Source organism: Hylaeus volcanicus, chromosome 2 (genome assembly GCF_026283585.1).
Source record: "Hylaeus volcanicus isolate JK05 chromosome 2, UHH_iyHylVolc1.0_haploid, whole genome shotgun sequence".
NCBI classification, from domain to species: Eukaryota; Metazoa; Arthropoda; class Insecta; order Hymenoptera; family Colletidae; genus Hylaeus; species Hylaeus volcanicus.
In genome coordinates, this window is record NC_071977.1 from 2,864,752 (window position 1) to 2,881,101 (window position 16,350).

General features: G+C 34.5%; 3 protein-coding genes across 5 annotated transcripts in view; all 3 read right to left on the bottom strand.

Annotated features, from left to right (window-relative positions):
• The window catches only part of LOC128884776 (phosphofurin acidic cluster sorting protein 2), a 59,241-nt gene extending 53,665 nt beyond the window's left edge, over positions 1-5,576 (bottom strand). For all 3 annotated transcript variants that reach the window (XM_054138402.1, XM_054138401.1, XM_054138400.1), the window contains exon 1: positions 5,389-5,576. In XM_054138402.1, the coding sequence (XP_053994377.1) occupies positions 5,389-5,492 (104 nt within the window). In that variant the 5' untranslated portion in view covers positions 5,493-5,576. The remainder of the gene's footprint in view (positions 1-5,388) is intronic.
• An 806-nt stretch (positions 5,577-6,382) lies between these two features.
• LOC128884751 (uncharacterized protein KIAA2013 homolog) lies at positions 6,383-9,914 on the bottom strand. Its single transcript, XM_054138349.1, has 7 exons — positions 9,425-9,914; positions 8,586-9,057; positions 7,817-8,054; positions 7,508-7,746; positions 7,147-7,374; positions 6,792-7,066; positions 6,383-6,720 (listed from the first exon to the last, which is right to left on the bottom strand). Exons 1-7 carry the CDS (start codon positions 9,603-9,605, stop codon positions 6,533-6,535), a joined length of 1,821 nt encoding a protein of 606 aa, XP_053994324.1. The 5' UTR covers positions 9,606-9,914; the 3' UTR covers positions 6,383-6,532.
• An 808-nt stretch (positions 9,915-10,722) lies between these two features.
• LOC128884745 (protein real-time) lies at positions 10,723-16,061 on the bottom strand. The gene is made up of 15 exons (XM_054138336.1): positions 15,674-16,061; positions 15,348-15,497; positions 15,041-15,172; positions 14,837-14,965; positions 14,653-14,756; positions 14,375-14,454; positions 13,902-14,204; positions 13,619-13,707; positions 13,406-13,543; positions 13,119-13,239; positions 12,892-13,016; positions 11,712-11,958; positions 11,433-11,551; positions 11,130-11,272; positions 10,723-11,058 (listed from the first exon to the last, which is right to left on the bottom strand). Exons 1-15 carry the CDS (start codon positions 15,734-15,736, stop codon positions 10,989-10,991), a joined length of 2,013 nt encoding a protein of 670 aa, XP_053994311.1. The 5' UTR covers positions 15,737-16,061; the 3' UTR covers positions 10,723-10,988.
• Positions 16,062-16,350: the final 289 nt, after the last annotated feature.

Consider the following 16,350-nt stretch of genomic DNA (forward strand, 5'->3'; position numbering starts at 1 on the left):
AGGCCACGAAGCGTTGTTTTTGCCAGCTATTAAAATTATTGAAAATTACGGTTATTATTTACGTTTTTAAAGAATTCCGTGCAATCCAGAGATAAACAAACTGTAACTCCAACAGTAGGTGACAACAAAACAAATGTGGAAGAATAAAAAATAAAACTCTGCGTCTATTACTCGTAACAAAGTTTTCTCATCTCTGAGATGAAATTACGGTGAAAACTACAAATTAAATTCCGCTATAAATCGCGATAGAAATTAGTGAAATTTGCTCCTAAATTGAGATAGAAACTACGATGAAGTTCATGTACAAACGAGTTACGTACCGTCATAATTAACAAATAACGCTAGAAATTGCCCTTAGTTTCATAAATCACGTTAGAAATTAATGCAACTAATTTGACGTGTAGCTTGTTAATTAACTCGCACGATAGCTGATCTACGAATTTATTCAAAGTAAAATTCATAAAAGAAAAGAAAAGAAAAGAAAATGGAATATTATATTTGCTCCTGCTAATAAATATGTTTCACGCGAGAATCGCTCAAGCAAACGAGACAAGCGAAATCTTCGTGTTCGCAGACTTAAATTTCCGCTACTAAGTTCATTAATGATAAACGACTAATAAAATTTCAGACGAAACGGCCGATCGTATTAACACTGATCTACTAACGTGCCTCGTGTTCGCGGCCCGTAAACCTTTTAAGAATTCCAAGTAGAGTCGTAAATATCTCTGGAAGTTCATCTCGGAGGAAGAAAGATCTCGCGAAAGCTGAACAAGCACGTGAATTATTCAACGCAAAAATGACACGAGACCGATCCACGACCGACCAAATACGACGGTCTCGATACGTAACATTTCTGCCGGAAAGAGGATATTATACTTATTCGGTACGGAGCAAATTATGCTGATCTTCTACCTGAACCACGCGACTGCGACCTGATAGAATAAATTTTGTTATCGAATTAGCTGTTCATACGAATTTACACCAACCGCTCGATTAAATTATCGGTCAACTGCAGATTTTGCGGTGTGTGGTATTTATGAAACCATCGTGTGCAGGATATATTTGATGAAACAATTTAATAGAAATTAATACAATCCCAAAGATCAGATCGATTTTGACTGGATTTTGAAACTTGAGGCTTAAATAATTCGCAGAAATAATAAATTGCATTTGTACATTTGTACATTTTTGCTAGAATTTTTGTTTTCATAAAAGTGTTATTAATGACGTACTACGAAATGATGTAATATGAAAAAAAAAAAGAAACGAACATTGTTAATATCTAACCAGTATTTTACAGACTTGTGTCGTGCAACTCGTTCATGAGTTTATCATGAATGAAATATCCTGGTAACAAATTCAAACAAAAATTCGTTACCGATGAATCATTTAGTCCTAATAAAGTATTTGTTTGGAACAAACTTGTAAACGATAAATGCACCGCTCACAAATCCCTAAAGTGTCGATAAACGATTGGTGGTACAATCACTTTCGAGAGCAAAAATCAATGGAAAGCTGCAGGAAACTACGAAGCCATTTATTTATGCAAAATGTTCTCGCCTCGATGTTTCCAAAACCTATCAAGAGTTTAAGACCGATCCAAACTTTCAAGATCGTCTGGATCTGAACAATATTTAAAGCGATTCGACTCTTCGCGTGTTCGAAAGTTTCGAATCTCTCGCAAGACCTAGATACGAGGAGCGCCCATCGCTATTTAATCGCGACATTCAATGCCAGGACATTAAAAGTAACGACCCTGTGTCACGTGAAAATTGACCTTTATTTTTCCCGCCAACGCGAGTACTGCGCGATCTTCAGGCAAGCGATCAGCTGGCAATTGGCCATCATCCCATTTGCTCCGCAACAATCACTTGTTAGTCTTTCGAGAATTGCAAAGTGGAAGTATCGAAAGGTTGAGTGACGATATTAAACGGATCGAAATTTTTCGATTTTCGATTTTTCGATTTTCGATGCGTCGATAACCTTGAAACAGGCCGAAAGTTACAATTTTTTCATATTTTTATACGCGATGAAAATTGAAGAAAATTATTATGTAGATATTTTTACCTTTATTTTTTACCTTCATTTGTTTAATGACCGCATTATTTTAACTTGGAGCCTCTAATATACTACCAATCGTAATAAAATTTCAGAGGGAAATATAAATGAGATTTTTTTAAATTGCTATGCCATAAGTATGTCGATATAAAATAAATTTTTCCAGAAAAAGGACTTTGGTATTTTGTTTCCGAATAACAAAATAAACCTGGCAACTACAAATACACTTAAATATATTATCTAAGTTATATAAATCAGATATACTCTATATACCATTTTGATCAAAAAACAAAATCGTAAACTTCCGTTTGGAAAACCCTTTATTTCTGGAAATATTTTATTCGAGTTATTGTCTTCGATCGAAGTAACTAAAATGATATTCATACTATTGGAACATACTCATCTCCCATAATACTCGAATACGAAGCTACGTATCAGCAATTAACACACTGATATCAACGATCATCTAAAAGACGTTCGCTATTATCAGTCAAGATAATCGAATAACGTGATGTTTCATCGATAGAATATTTTTAATCATTTTTACAAATAATGTGCCAATCACTCTGCTGATTGCCAAAGGCAGAGCTCGCATCAAAAATATTCGTTAATTTATTGCCGCTGCGTTTTTAATTCCAAAAGAATTTTTAACGAATCCGAGAAACACTAATATTAACATCAGTTAATATGCAACGGGATCAAAGTAACGGACACAATGTTTGGACAACACTGGAAATATAATAGTTACGCGAAAACGATCTAGATTTTGTTGAAACGAAACTATAGAGCAACGATCAATGGAGAAGAATTTACAGCGTGGGTCAAACAGGCGAAATTTATTGTCGGGTTCGAGGATACACAAACACTCGATAGACCACATGAAACAGCTCCTTGGGTTCCCGGAACATTAAACTGGATTTAATGGGGCAATGTGCCAAAGCTCTACCTCAAGGAAGTATCTGCTTCGAGTAATTTTCCAGGAAATGTTAGCAAACGTCTCTCGTGAAAACTTTGAGAAGGGATGTTTTGTGCTTTGCATTAGATTACATGACTATACACCGGGAATCCGTGGGAACGATAAACAACATCGAAGAACGGATACGAATAGATGCTTCGGGTTAGTTGTTGACAAATATTTGCGAGTTTATTCGTCGTATCAGTTATTCGTGTTTTTTTTTGGAGGGTTAGTTCGGACAAGTTGTCGCCATTTTTACGAAGGTCAATTCAGGTAAGTTGTTGACAACATGTCGTTTAGGTCAAGGTAAGGATCAGGGAAGGTTCGGAGTTCGGAGGAATTTAGGGAAAAGAATGAAAATAAAAATGAAAGGAAGCTTCGGAGATACGAAAATTAAGAGATGATCATTTTTTCAATCTCGAACAAATCGTTATTTATTTTGATATAATAGATAGTGAAATAGAATTTACTGAATTGTCGCGTATTAAATAAGTTTAATGCCTTTCGAGTTAAAAACTATGCTTGAAAATTTCTTTTAAAAAGGAACGTATTGGGATAGAATAGTGTATCGAGTACTAGCAATGAATTTTCGAAACAATAATTCGTGGGACCCCTTGGAGACACTAGACAGGAATCTCATTAGCCTATACTGGATATTACGTCACTGGATCTGACAGGTTTAAGTCACGAAACATAATCCCATCATGCCCGCATCTAGATGCAGTGTTGTCGCGAATTTAACGAAGTTACGAAACAGAAACGTACATCAAAATTTAATCCGAATCAATTTAATCACGATCTTTTTAACATTACAATGAAAACTCTCGCTAAACAAAATACTTGCAAGTGGCGTATACCGAGCATACGAAATAAAAATAAAACAAAATAAAACGCTATGTTCGTGTTGGATGTGTCGTTGTTAAAACAAAGGTAATTAATTCAAAAGACATCCTATCGGCTAACATCGTTTATTAACATTGCAAATTTAAATTATACAGGGTGATCCACCTAAGTAAGGCCACCTAAATATCTCCTCTATTCGAATGGAAATAGCATACAGAATATTTTTTGTACCCCCACAATTAGAGGAGATATTTAGGTGGCCTTACTTAGCTGGACCACCCTGTATTCTCATGTATGTAAATATACAGGGTGTCCCAAAAATGTTGTAACACATTGAAAGAGGTGATTCGGGAGGTGATTTGAAACAATTTTTTCCTTAGCGAAAATGTTGTCCGAGGCTTCGTTAAGGAGATACAGAAGAGAAAAAATTGACCAATCAGAACGCGAGGATGCCGGTGGAGCGCTCGCGACAGCGTATGAGCGCGGCCGCCTAGCGCGTAGCCACGCCTACCGCGGGCGCTCCACCGGCATTCTCGCGCTCTGATTGGTCAATGTTTTCTCTTAATATCTCCTCAACGAGGCCTCGGACAACATTTTCGCTAAGGAAAAAGTTGTTTCAAATCACCTCCCGAATCATCTCTTTCAATGTGTTACAACATTTTTGAAACACCCTGTATAAATAAATTGTAAATAAGTTAAGTGGAAGCTAAATTTAATTCCTACAACGATACAAATTGTCTCGAACAGGTTTGTATCGAAAACGATACAGTTACTATGAAAGGGTTAACCGTCAGATAAGAACCGATGCTTCCGGAGAAGCAGACATCCTCGACTCGAGGATGCCAGTTTTCGACAGAACCGTAAATTCCCCCGTGTTCTAACCTAACGAGCATGCACACAAGCAGACCTTGGTAACGATGTTTGTTCAACATGTCGTTTGTTTCATTCGCGCTGAACCATACGACGATGTAACGTAGCGCGAAATCTACAACGAGTATCGCGTCGTTGGACCCGGGCAAAACTTGACTCTCTCTTTGCCTCGCACTTGGCGGCTCAGACGCTCTTATTTACTCATCTCGTTAAACACCGTCGACATAAACAATTCCGAATCGAAGACAGTCGCCGAGGGGATTGGCATCGATCAAACAACGATACCGGATGGGATGAAAATACCGTGAAAACAAAGATCGAGATTACGATTTGGCGATCTGTCACGTTCGATTGACAGCTAGCATCCAACGGTGGCCAGAGCGCGCCACGCAGTCCCGAGACCAGACACGCAGCACGAATAACCTAGGACGCTCGTCTCGGAAATGAGACACGCGTTGATCCGGCACCGGATCGAAACGTTGAGTAAAGACAGGCGGTCTCGAGTAAAGGGCGCGAATCGAAAAATGCGAGTGATCTTGGAAAAAAGGGCGTGTGAATGCCCGCCGAGTCCCTGGCTGTTCACTGTGACACGGGATAATGACACGATTGTCGCACGAAAAGCAAAGATACGAACGTGAATCGAGCCGTGGATTATCGATTACCTGGGTATGCAGTTTGGAGCCGTGCGATCCACTTCCCAAGTGGCGAACAGCTTCATGGGAACAGGCCGGGTGGCCGGGGCTGTCGTCTTCGTACGCTCCGCCATTTTTGGCCCGTCGGCCCACAGAAACACTCACCACACCTTCAGTTCACCGCGTCTCGCGGCTGACTGACTAAGCTCGCTCGTGGCGCCATGCGAGCGACACACTCGCGACGCAACCGAGAATTACGGAAACGTACGTGGACACCTATCGGACGACGTCGGAAAAAGCTAACTTGGACGCTGTACCCGCTGACGCAATCTTAATCGAGAAACGACAGTTCGGTCGGTAATAAACGGTTATTCACACCGGTTATTCTTTATCGACCGCTAGCCTATTTATCGGCTTTTCGATTGCCAGCGCTTATCGACCGCTAGCCTATTAATCGTTAGTTTATAAGGCCCTTTATTATATAAAATTACATTCCTTTGAAAGAAAAGGAATAAGCACAACACAAAAGTAGCGAAAAATTAGCGCGACTAAGCCGGTACTTAGTGAGTGGCAGCCTCAACCACGAGCGGTCGATAAAGTGTTAATCGAGAAACGGCAGTTCGGTCGGTAATAAACGGTTATCCTAAGAGGGCTTTACGATTTACTTTTTCAATAGCTAATTTTTTTATAATGTACTCGGTCTATGGGCTCGACTTGGAGTCTATGACCTTTTAAATAAATTCAATTCAATTAATTTTTTATATCTATGACTAGACTGTGAAATATATTTATTGTCATATGTACAGGAATCTTCTGTGGTTTGTAGTTTCAAAATTATCAGGTTTACATACTCTTTCATAAATAACTACGAAAAATTATCTTACAAAGTGTACAGCGTAACGCATTTCTGTTATCTAAATATGAAATAATATACACAACTTAATTTGAATTAACTACAGCTAATTAGCTACAGAGTTGTCGATTCATACTCTATAGAAGACTATACAAGTAGAAGGAATAAATATATCTTTTCCAATGTTATATTCGATATCACTATAAGAGATAATATTCATAAATTCTTATATCATAACACGTATTAATACAAAGTTAAATTATTATACACGAGTGTGATTATATATGAGCATCTGGACAGTATAATTATTACAAAATATAATTACAATTTACTATATCTAATTTTCTGTTTATCTTGATGACCATAGTATTCATTAATAATAAGTTTACAAAGAAACAAATGAAACACAATTATAAGAAAACAGATACTAATCCAAAAAAGCGTAGGTAATCCACCAAGTTGATGCCCATGCTTGTGTAAAGCCATAACAAGATGATCGTGTGCTGGAGCTGGAAAAAAAGTATAATATATGTTTGATTATATGTTTAAGGTTGAAAAAATATTTTATTTTTATATTTACCATCGTGTACTGCGTGAACATGTAACGCATTTCGCAGATCTTGCATATGTTGATGATCAGACGTTATATATAATATAGCTGTTAATGGCTTTGTCAATTTTACTGGAAAATTTGTATAAGACTGACTTAAGGAAACAGGTGCGTCCAAGCAACCTGCATCACAGCCGAAATAGACACTGTCACTTTTGTCTAAAGCTACTCCTAATACTGCGCGATTATCTTCTCCAACAGTTACTGATATATTCAGATGAGTTACATTGCCGTAACTGATTCTCCTAGAAAGAGAAATACAAGCATGAATCTCATTCAATATTTTTTCTCTGATGAGAATATATAAGGTGAAGTGATACAATACCTAAACAAATAATCTCGATGAAGATATTGCGGATCCATGTTAAATTCAAGATGTTGATTGCTGAAACGCAAACTGCCAAGGCTCAAGACAATAGCTTGTTGAACCGCTGAAGGGTCGCCAGTTATTAAATGATGGCATCCTTGTTTTTCTAGTGTTATTAACCATGCTTCGACTACATTATTCACACCAGCAACTGACGATGTATCTTTCCATAAACGGGGTGCATCTCTGAAACAATAGAATGTCGCTAATTTTCGACGCTTAGTCTATTGCCCAGCGAAGTGAATGTGTGGGTGCATCAGACGGAACGGTAACGTACCGAGTCTATAAACAAATATTTATAAAACGATATGCTACTTACAAAGTATAGTGTCCACGATAACAACCTTCATTCATGGCTACATTTTTCTCCACATCTGGAACACCTTTCGAAATTTGGGATAACACATAATATATCGTAGAATTTATTTTATGCCCATTAATAGCACCATCAGCTTTAGAATCACTTATTCTAAGACTCGTATACCAGTAACTTTGCCAAAGGTTAATATGATCATTCTTCAAATTTCGTTGCGAGAGTCTGATTGCTTTCTTCATCGCCTGATCAAATTACGTCAGATTAAAATATGTACGTGTACGATTCTATTTCAAACTTGTTATTTATACGTACCTCTATAGCTTTTTTCTTTGTTATTTCAGAATGAATATGGTGATCTTCCATAGCAATAGGTTCACTGTATTGTATACTAGTCATGAATTTTAATTTTACAGTACTTCTTGCTTTAACTTGTGTTACTCTCAATGGAACTTTGTAAAGTATTGAAACAGTTACCACCTTATTTGAGTTGGACAGTGGGACAAACCCACTAATTAAGTTGTATTCGTGTATAAAATCATCTACTGTAAGTCTAAACATACCAACATATATTCTTAAAATTTACAATATTAATATTACACAGTAATATATAGCTTTTTCCATATAAAAAGATCTATACTATAGATTATGTAGATGTGTATGCTCGTGTTGCACGGATATAATCCAGCAGTAAGTGTAGAAACAGGATATTATATACATCAAATGGGTGGGACCACCTATATACGGTTTAAAGCAATCTGATCGTGTATGGCAAAACAAATTAAGTGAAAAGTTTGAAAAAATCGGTCATTACGCATCGTAAGTGGAACCGTGTGTATACACTGGTAACATGTACAATTATGTCATTATAATTGTCGCATATTTCGATGATTTGCTCTTAGCGTCAAAATCGTTAGAAATATTGCGTAGAGTTAAATTAGAATTAACTGAATGATTTAATATAAAAGATGTAGGATCTGTTAACGAAATGTTGGGAATACGAGTTGAAAGAGAAAAATTAGAGGGGGTGGGGGCATTAATAAATTGAAAGCATACTACACTACTTAATAATTGTTTTAATTACTTGATCAGTTCTGTGTGGGAATTGCTCCAATGCGTAGACATCTGAGGTTTCAGTGGTACATTTTGCGAGAATGAAAAGGGATTAACTATTTTTATATCTTGCACCAGAATCGCATCAAGTACTCTATGAGCATAATATGTAAACTCTGTGTAATATCTGTCTCTGAGACACTGATAGTGATAAACAATCCCATTAGTAAAATCTGTAACTGTAGCTTCCTGATGGGAATTACTTTTGGGTAGAGGGTGTGAAATTAATGGTTGCCACTGTACTGGCAATGATAATGCTCGTCCTTGTTTTATGTATATCCAAGCTTCTGGTAAAATAGGAATCCCAAAAATGCCATTACCAATGTATGGCAAATAGTGATGTTCCTTTTCCTTTGGTGGATTATGAAGGATGTTTACATTGTATTCGTCAGCATCCAAACGAAATGGAGCTAGCCTTTCCTTGATGCAATAATCTTCAAATGCTATAAAAACATATACAATTTCAAATGTATCATTAAGACTAACATTGTAAGATATTGATTCGAAATTTTGTAAGAATATTCATAACATGTTTTTACATACCATGAACTAGGATACTTTTGATATTTAAACAATCGCAAATTTCCCCCAGCAAAAAACGAGCGTTTTTTTTTTTGTTTGCAAAAATGGAATTTTTTTTCAAACCATTGCCATTTCGTTAATTTTAAATATTTTTATAAAATCCTAGTTCATGGTACGGAGAATTTCATCTAGTTTAACGTCAAATGATTTAAAACATAACTTTAGAACAATTTCTCCAAACACAAAGAAAAAGAAACAACTAAATTTGTATAGAATTTAAAATCTTACCTTGTACTGGTTCTCCAGTAGAAGAAAAAAGCCAATGCGCAACAGGTGGGCCGAAGTAAAGAAGTATACCACCACAAATAATAATTAATATAAGAATCTTACGATACGAATAATTTCCATCGATTAATCGACGTATTCGTTTTCCAATTTCGCGCCTATCAAACATCGTCCCAGGTCTCATTATAATGAATAAACAATTGATGTATTTCAGATTTCGTGGGATTCTTCAAGCGTTCCCTTGTTTTCATAAAATCGCGTGGTAACATAACCTTTACACCGTTACCTAAATTTTGATCTTATACAAAGTAATAGTAAGTTAAAAAAATTTTATGATTTTCTATTTTTTTACACCACTGTATTATATGTACAGTTATCTAATAAAGTTGTAAATTTAATTGTTTTGTCACTCGAGTATCACAATGTAAAATTAAACACAACTTGACTGCTATTTACCTACACTGACCTACACTGACCTGCACTGACCTACACTTTATGCTGTTTCTCAGCTGTTCTGTATATAAGCAGTGTTACCAACTAGTACAGAACAATCTCCCTCGGAGATGGGAAAAACCCTAGGCTTCGAATAAATTTGATGTTTGCCGTTGTGTTTGTCTTGTTCCCTTCTTTGGAAAATGTTCAAAAGAAGAAACGAGACAAACATATCCATAAATAAAGTTGTTCTAATAAGTGATGCATCGGATTGAAAATCGATTGTAAACATTAGTAAGGTTACTAAATGTAAACAAATTTCTCCCTTGCTGTTACATCAACGAAAGAAAAGAATCTCGGGTATTACGTATAGACAAGAGTAATAATAAGTGCGATTCATAATTTATTTGCAACATATTTTTCATAGTATTAGAAAGTTAAGGTAGCCAATCGATATTTTTCACTTTCCACTTGAAATTTCCATTCAAAAGAACCGCGCATGATATTGAGAAGTGACAACCAATCACGTTTAAGGTTTCTTTAAAAACTTGAATACTCGAATTTCATTGGTTATTTTTTGAGAAAATTAGATCGACTTCGCACTTTCATCATTTTCGTTCTCCACGAGGTACCAATTGATACATGTTCAAATATCAATTCGTACTTCTTCCAGAGTAATATTATCGTTTTTTTCCGTTTTCCCAAATTAATTTATTGCTTAGATACAGTAAATATATATATTTATCGTAACTTGGTTTCAAATTCGAATTCTTGAATTTTCCAGGATCTGACGCCATGAGTAACGTTCGCCAACTGCCATTTTACGTTCAAACAGATAACTAGGTTGAAGTATAAAGTACTACTACACATTTCATAAATTCAACAATTATTTATTTTACATATATATAACATTTGCATTAAAACATCGTGCTTTCTAATAACTAATTAGGAAGTGATGAATTTAGACCAAATGTATAACATTATCCATTCAAATCTAAAAGCTAAAATAACACAAAGTTCTTGCAATTTTGAAGAATTCCCAAAGCAATTAATTAAATATTTCAAATGAATCACTGTATTTCATGTATCATAATCCCAGTCAGTATGCAATCGATTGTATTTCACGTTTAACATGTCATCTGGACAAGTATGAACTTGCTTCTGATCTAGAACTCGTAGCAGATTGTAAGCTCATCATTGACCCCCTGAAAAATAAAACATGTCGTTTATGCTTAACGCGTTAAATCATAAGTAATCGAATTCGAAAGAAATATACCTATACTGAATCGAAGGCAACGTCTCGTAAAAGTACATGAGTTGCGCTTTGGAACCTCCAATGGATGAAAGAAATTCTCCTGGGATATCTTCATTATGCCATTGGAGTATATATGTTCCTGCTTCTTGCATTATGTGTGTACCCTGCAACAAAGTATAAAAGTATAATTATACCAATTATCTTATAAAATATGAGGATGCGTGCAATGAAATAAACTCATATTGTAGAGAAGTCTGCATGATAACACTGGATAGAGTTATCAATAATAATGGTCCGATTCTATTTGTATTTCTATAGAATTACCTGAATACTTTCACCATCATGACAAACAATAGTGGATTCAACTTTCATGAAATTTGTCATAACTTCCTTTGTTTCTAATACTTCTGCTGCATCCTCATCTGTAAGCGATTCTGAGAAATCTGTAATAATTATTTATTTTATTATCAAAAATCCAGAGGTAAAAATGTAATATATGTTATGTACCACAAGTGGCCTAAGACTTTTGGACACTAAATGTATATGTATTGTGGTAGTTCCTCAAAATAAGTTCAGTTTTCTTTTGCTCGCCCATAAACGTACCTAGAGAGACTCGTTCGCTGTCGTCGTTAGTTTTATATAATACAGTAAATATTATATTATGACGCATGACGTCGAAATCCCACGTTAGAACTGATCCTGGATCATTGGAATGTATTACTACTCGATGAATTTGTCCTCGACTTAAGGTAATCGAGTGGTATAAACACTGTTCTTCTTCAGCTGATGTGGTTTCTAAATCCACTTTATAAAGGTGCTTTGGTACAATTCCTCCTTCAGGGATGTAAACCTAATATTAACAGAATACTTTATGTTAAATTTTTTAAAACAAAGATAGTAATGAGATAGTATAAATAATTTAGTTTAATAATCCGATACAAATATAGATTTGTATAGAGGAATATCTCCTCTATAAAATTCCAATGTCAAATATTCTAAATTACAATTTTTATTTTTCGTTTTTTGGCCATGGTTTTGATGATTTTAACCACTGTGCATTGTGGTAAAGAGCGAAAGTGACTATTACAAAATTAAAGAATGTGAATTAAACACTTATACACGATTTATGGATAATATTATGATTATTAAGCATATTAACGTGACACAATTTGTAGTTGCAAAAGCTACTTATTGTGCATTTCTTAAGCACATATTTTGTTCGACTAGAAATTACTACAATAAGACAGGACGAAAACACCAAATAATACTATGCTTGGAATACATAAAACGAAAATATACAAATTCTTACGTCATAATCAGTTGCGTTGAAAATATAAAACCTTCGAGGTACCATGCCATAAAACTCGCAAACATTCTCCTATTTGTTAAACAATATTATTTTTCAACATACAATTTAACACTTTTAACGATGTGTTATCTAAAGTCAACAATAACATTAATAATCTAGTAGAAATTTAAACGTGACACTATTTCCCATAGAATACAAAATTTAATGATAGCACTGTGGTTTTTTAATTAGTTACCCAACTGAGGATTTCCTCTTAACATCAGTACTTAACATCATAATCAAAATTAAATACAGTAGAATCTCGATTATCCGAATCCTCATTACACAAATTTTCAGTTGTTTAACAACTGCAAAAAAATATTTTATTATAAAAAAATTTCTTTGTTCGAACAGTCATGTCCGCCAATTAATTCAGGTATTCGAGGTTCTGCTGTATTAACTTCTATGTTAATAATAACTCGTTATTACACGTACCTCAGACGGTCCACCAAAGAAGTCTGGAATGAATTCGGGATTAATATATTCGCTAATACTGCCTGGGCCTTCTTCTAGGTAATTAGTGTCGCAGTAAAATATAAACTTCTTTCTGGTATTCTCATCTGTACCATAAATTAACAGAATTTGAATACATTTATGTATAAAATGTAAAAATGAAGTATAACAAATATGAATCTTTTAAGAAGAGAGTATTTCCTCCTTACTTATGAATGTGCTAATAAGTGTCCACAAAATAGGAAAGCATCTAGGTGCTCGCATAAATAGGACTCGTCCCATTGTTTCTGGGTAATTTATCTCAACGATTTCAATGATGCGTAATAAAGCCTGTAACGGAAAAAAATCAAAATATTGCTGTAATTCGAAAAATGAGAAATTTGAAAAATGAGAATTTAGTAGTATGGATAATAAGTGGGCTCCTATTTTATGAACTGTTTGTTATAACATAACATTTGATTTCATAAAAGTTATAATTTGTGTTAAATACACTTACCTTTATACCAGGTCTCCATAAATGACGCATATTTAGGCCTTCTAGATCTATTAATAAAGACCATTGTGAAACTGGGTGACCAGAAGTAGTAGTGGCCTCTTCCATTAGAAGAAGACCCTCTTCGCAAATATGCAGTGCCTGTAACAGCATTAACAATTAAAATAATTCTTGTAAGATATACATACATCGGTGCATTATAGAAACTCGACTTACTAGTAACAGTAAATCATCTTCTCCGAGAGATTTTAATAGTCCTTTTACATCCATTTGACCCATTCTTAAAATGTATAAAGGCCGCCCATCTAGAAATACATACACAGTTATTATGAATGTATATTCATAAAATTAAATTGTTTATTAATTAGTTTGAGGGCATTCGAAAAAACGTTTCTTAGTGCATGCGTCGCAATTTTTGTATTTATAAATATCTTAAATTAACGAATCACTGTACATACTCACTGTACATAATATCTCTGGTAAATAACAATTACATTACCTCTATCGAAATGGTGCCACCCGCCAGGGAAATAATTTTTCACGACGTGAGGAGTATTGTATTCTTCGAGCAATTTATCGATCTGATATTTCTTACGCCAATGTAACGATTGCGTCAGCATTTCTTTAGCTTTTTCAACTGAAAATTCCGTGGCTCTTAAGAATCGTAGAAGCGTCGTATCACCAGGTACTGAGTTTCCTCTTAACTCGTTTATACTTTGCCAGAGTTGAACAAGTCTGCTCTCTTGTATCATGTCGAGTTTTCCTAAGTATCTTTCTATGTAATCCGAAGAAAGTCGCATTTCTAGAACATAACATATAAGTATCGTTAATAAACATATTTATATGTTCATACCATGAGAAACTATCTCTGGAAAGTGTCCGTTTGTTGACCTGATGGTTGTCTCATATTCCCTTGACTCATGTTCCCTATAAATAGTGAAACATAAATAAATATAAAAAGAAACATCATACCTCCAGTTTGCAATTTGTTTTCTGTACATGCATAAGCTTCGCTCTTACTGTCAGATGATTGATTCTCTGCAACACTGTTCCTGAATAAAAGAAGCAATACATTTCTATTAGAAATTATAATGTCAATATACTTGCAAAGGATGGTTTCGCGATACTCTCTTCTTCTTCTTTACTTGTTTCTGCATTGCTATTTAAGAAACACAAAATACACGGTACGTCCCAAAAGTTTCTGGACTTTCTTTGCACTAAGTAATTATTTTTCACGATTTTAAATTTACCTTTTATTTGTTGCAGAAGTTCCATTTGAATCTTTCCAAGGAGCCACATAAACAATCCCTTCCTCTTTTAGTTCGTTTATAAAGTATTCAATTATTTCTTTCCCCTGTAATGCGTTATTTAATATAGAATTCGTGTCTAATGTTAACAATAGAATTTACAACAGAAATATGCAATAAATAATACCTTTGCAATATTTTGAGCATACTGCTTCATTGCTAATTTTTCCATTGAATTCTCGAAGCCAAAAAAATTTTTAATATCTAAACTTGCAGTTTGTTCAAAGCATGTCCAGTCTTGATTTTCAGGATGAACCTACCCGTTTTAATAAAGCATATTATACTGGTTAGACATATACCTAATATACTGTGAATAATACTAGGTACTTACAAAATATCTGCACTTTTCAATAACTTGTACCCTGGCTGCAAAGCTTTCATTGTATGCTTCTATTTCTAAAATACAGTTCCTCCTATCTAATACATTCTTTTGGATAAAGTACACAAAATCTACTCCAATTATCTGTAATAAACAGAAAAATAATTATTTGTAGTAAAGCTAGAATTGACAAATTCTGTAATTCTGTTTAACTTAAAAGTTAAGACTGTTTGAAAAAAGGTGCATATTTGTGAATTTTTTAGGGACAAACAGAAAATTTTCTAATAATAAGTTTTGGATTATTCTGGTGAATATATACCTTTTTCAAAATATACGGCGCATCCACATTTAATTTGCATCGTCTTTCTGTTATTCTAATAGCACCGTTTTTACTCTCCTCATCTGAAACTATCTCGCAGCCAACAAAAACAGGAATTTGAGGGCAAGTAGGAAATCTACGCTCGTATGCCTATAAAGAAAATTAAAATTAATCAACAGTGATGTAGAATATTCCACCACAAGATTAGACTTAGTACTTAGATCGTTTCAAAAAATCGAATTTTTTTGCTTTGAAACAAAATTAAATGAAATGAAAGGCGCATAGTAAATGCTATTGAAATAAGAAAATAATATTAGTAGACGCACCATCATCACAAGTGGAAATGGATGTTTATACACCCGGACAGGTGATTTATATTGTTGAACCATATCGGAATGAACTCTCCTTAGAAACTGGCTGTTAACTTAGGTTTAAATGCATTCAAATATAGGAATAATTTAAAGAAAACTAATTAAGTGCATTAATAACCGATCTATGAATAAACAAAATTCATAGGTTAGCATAAGTCAATTCTGCGTCTTATTAAACACAATGTTAATATCACTACACTTAACGTTTAAACGACATTCAAATAAATTACTCAAAGTTATGCAAATTATAAACAAAAAGTTTGTATAACTAATTTTCTGCACTATAATGAATATACACTAATTCAGAAAAAAAATGAAAGTCAACTACTGAATTATAGTTACACTATCAATTAATAAAGATTCTAGGGAGTTTCTAGGGGATTTCCCCCAAGACCCTAGGTTTATTTCTGAAAAATGGTGTTGCGCGCTCGAATTTAAATTTGAATATACCTTTCACGGATATATTCACGCAACATTAATTTTGAGTGATGACATGTCGCGTTGTTGATAAAAAATCAACAAGATAATAGAAATTAAATTGTCCCCAGCATAGGTCGCGGAACACAACAGTGTCCACTGAACCCATAATGAAAGGTCAAAGTTGTACATCTGCCGGCGAGATAAAAAACTCC

Bases quoted from the DNA above. Each gene is read 5' to 3' on its own strand.
- LOC128884751 (XM_054138349.1), bottom strand. From the start codon at position 9,605: ATGAGACCTGGGACGATGTTTGATAGGCGCGAAATTGGAAAACGAATA. The intron at 7,747-7,816 runs GTACGTATAAAT...TAATTTGATCAG, and splicing joins CAAAGAAAAAAGCTATAGAG to GCGATGAAGAAAGCAATCAG. The intron at 6,721-6,791 runs GTAAATATAAAA...CTTTTTTTCCAG, and splicing joins TGTTCACGCAGTACACGATG to CTCCAGCACACGATCATCTT.
- LOC128884745 (XM_054138336.1), bottom strand. From the start codon at position 15,736: ATGGTTCAACAATATAAATCACCTGTCCGGGTGTATAAACATCCATTT. The intron at 13,017-13,118 runs GTAAGGAGGAAA...TTTATGGTACAG, and splicing joins ACTTATTAGCACATTCATAA to ATGAGAATACCAGAAAGAAG. The intron at 11,552-11,711 runs GTACGTTTATGG...TAATTATTACAG, and splicing joins CAGCGAACGAGTCTCTCTAG to ATTTCTCAGAATCGCTTACA.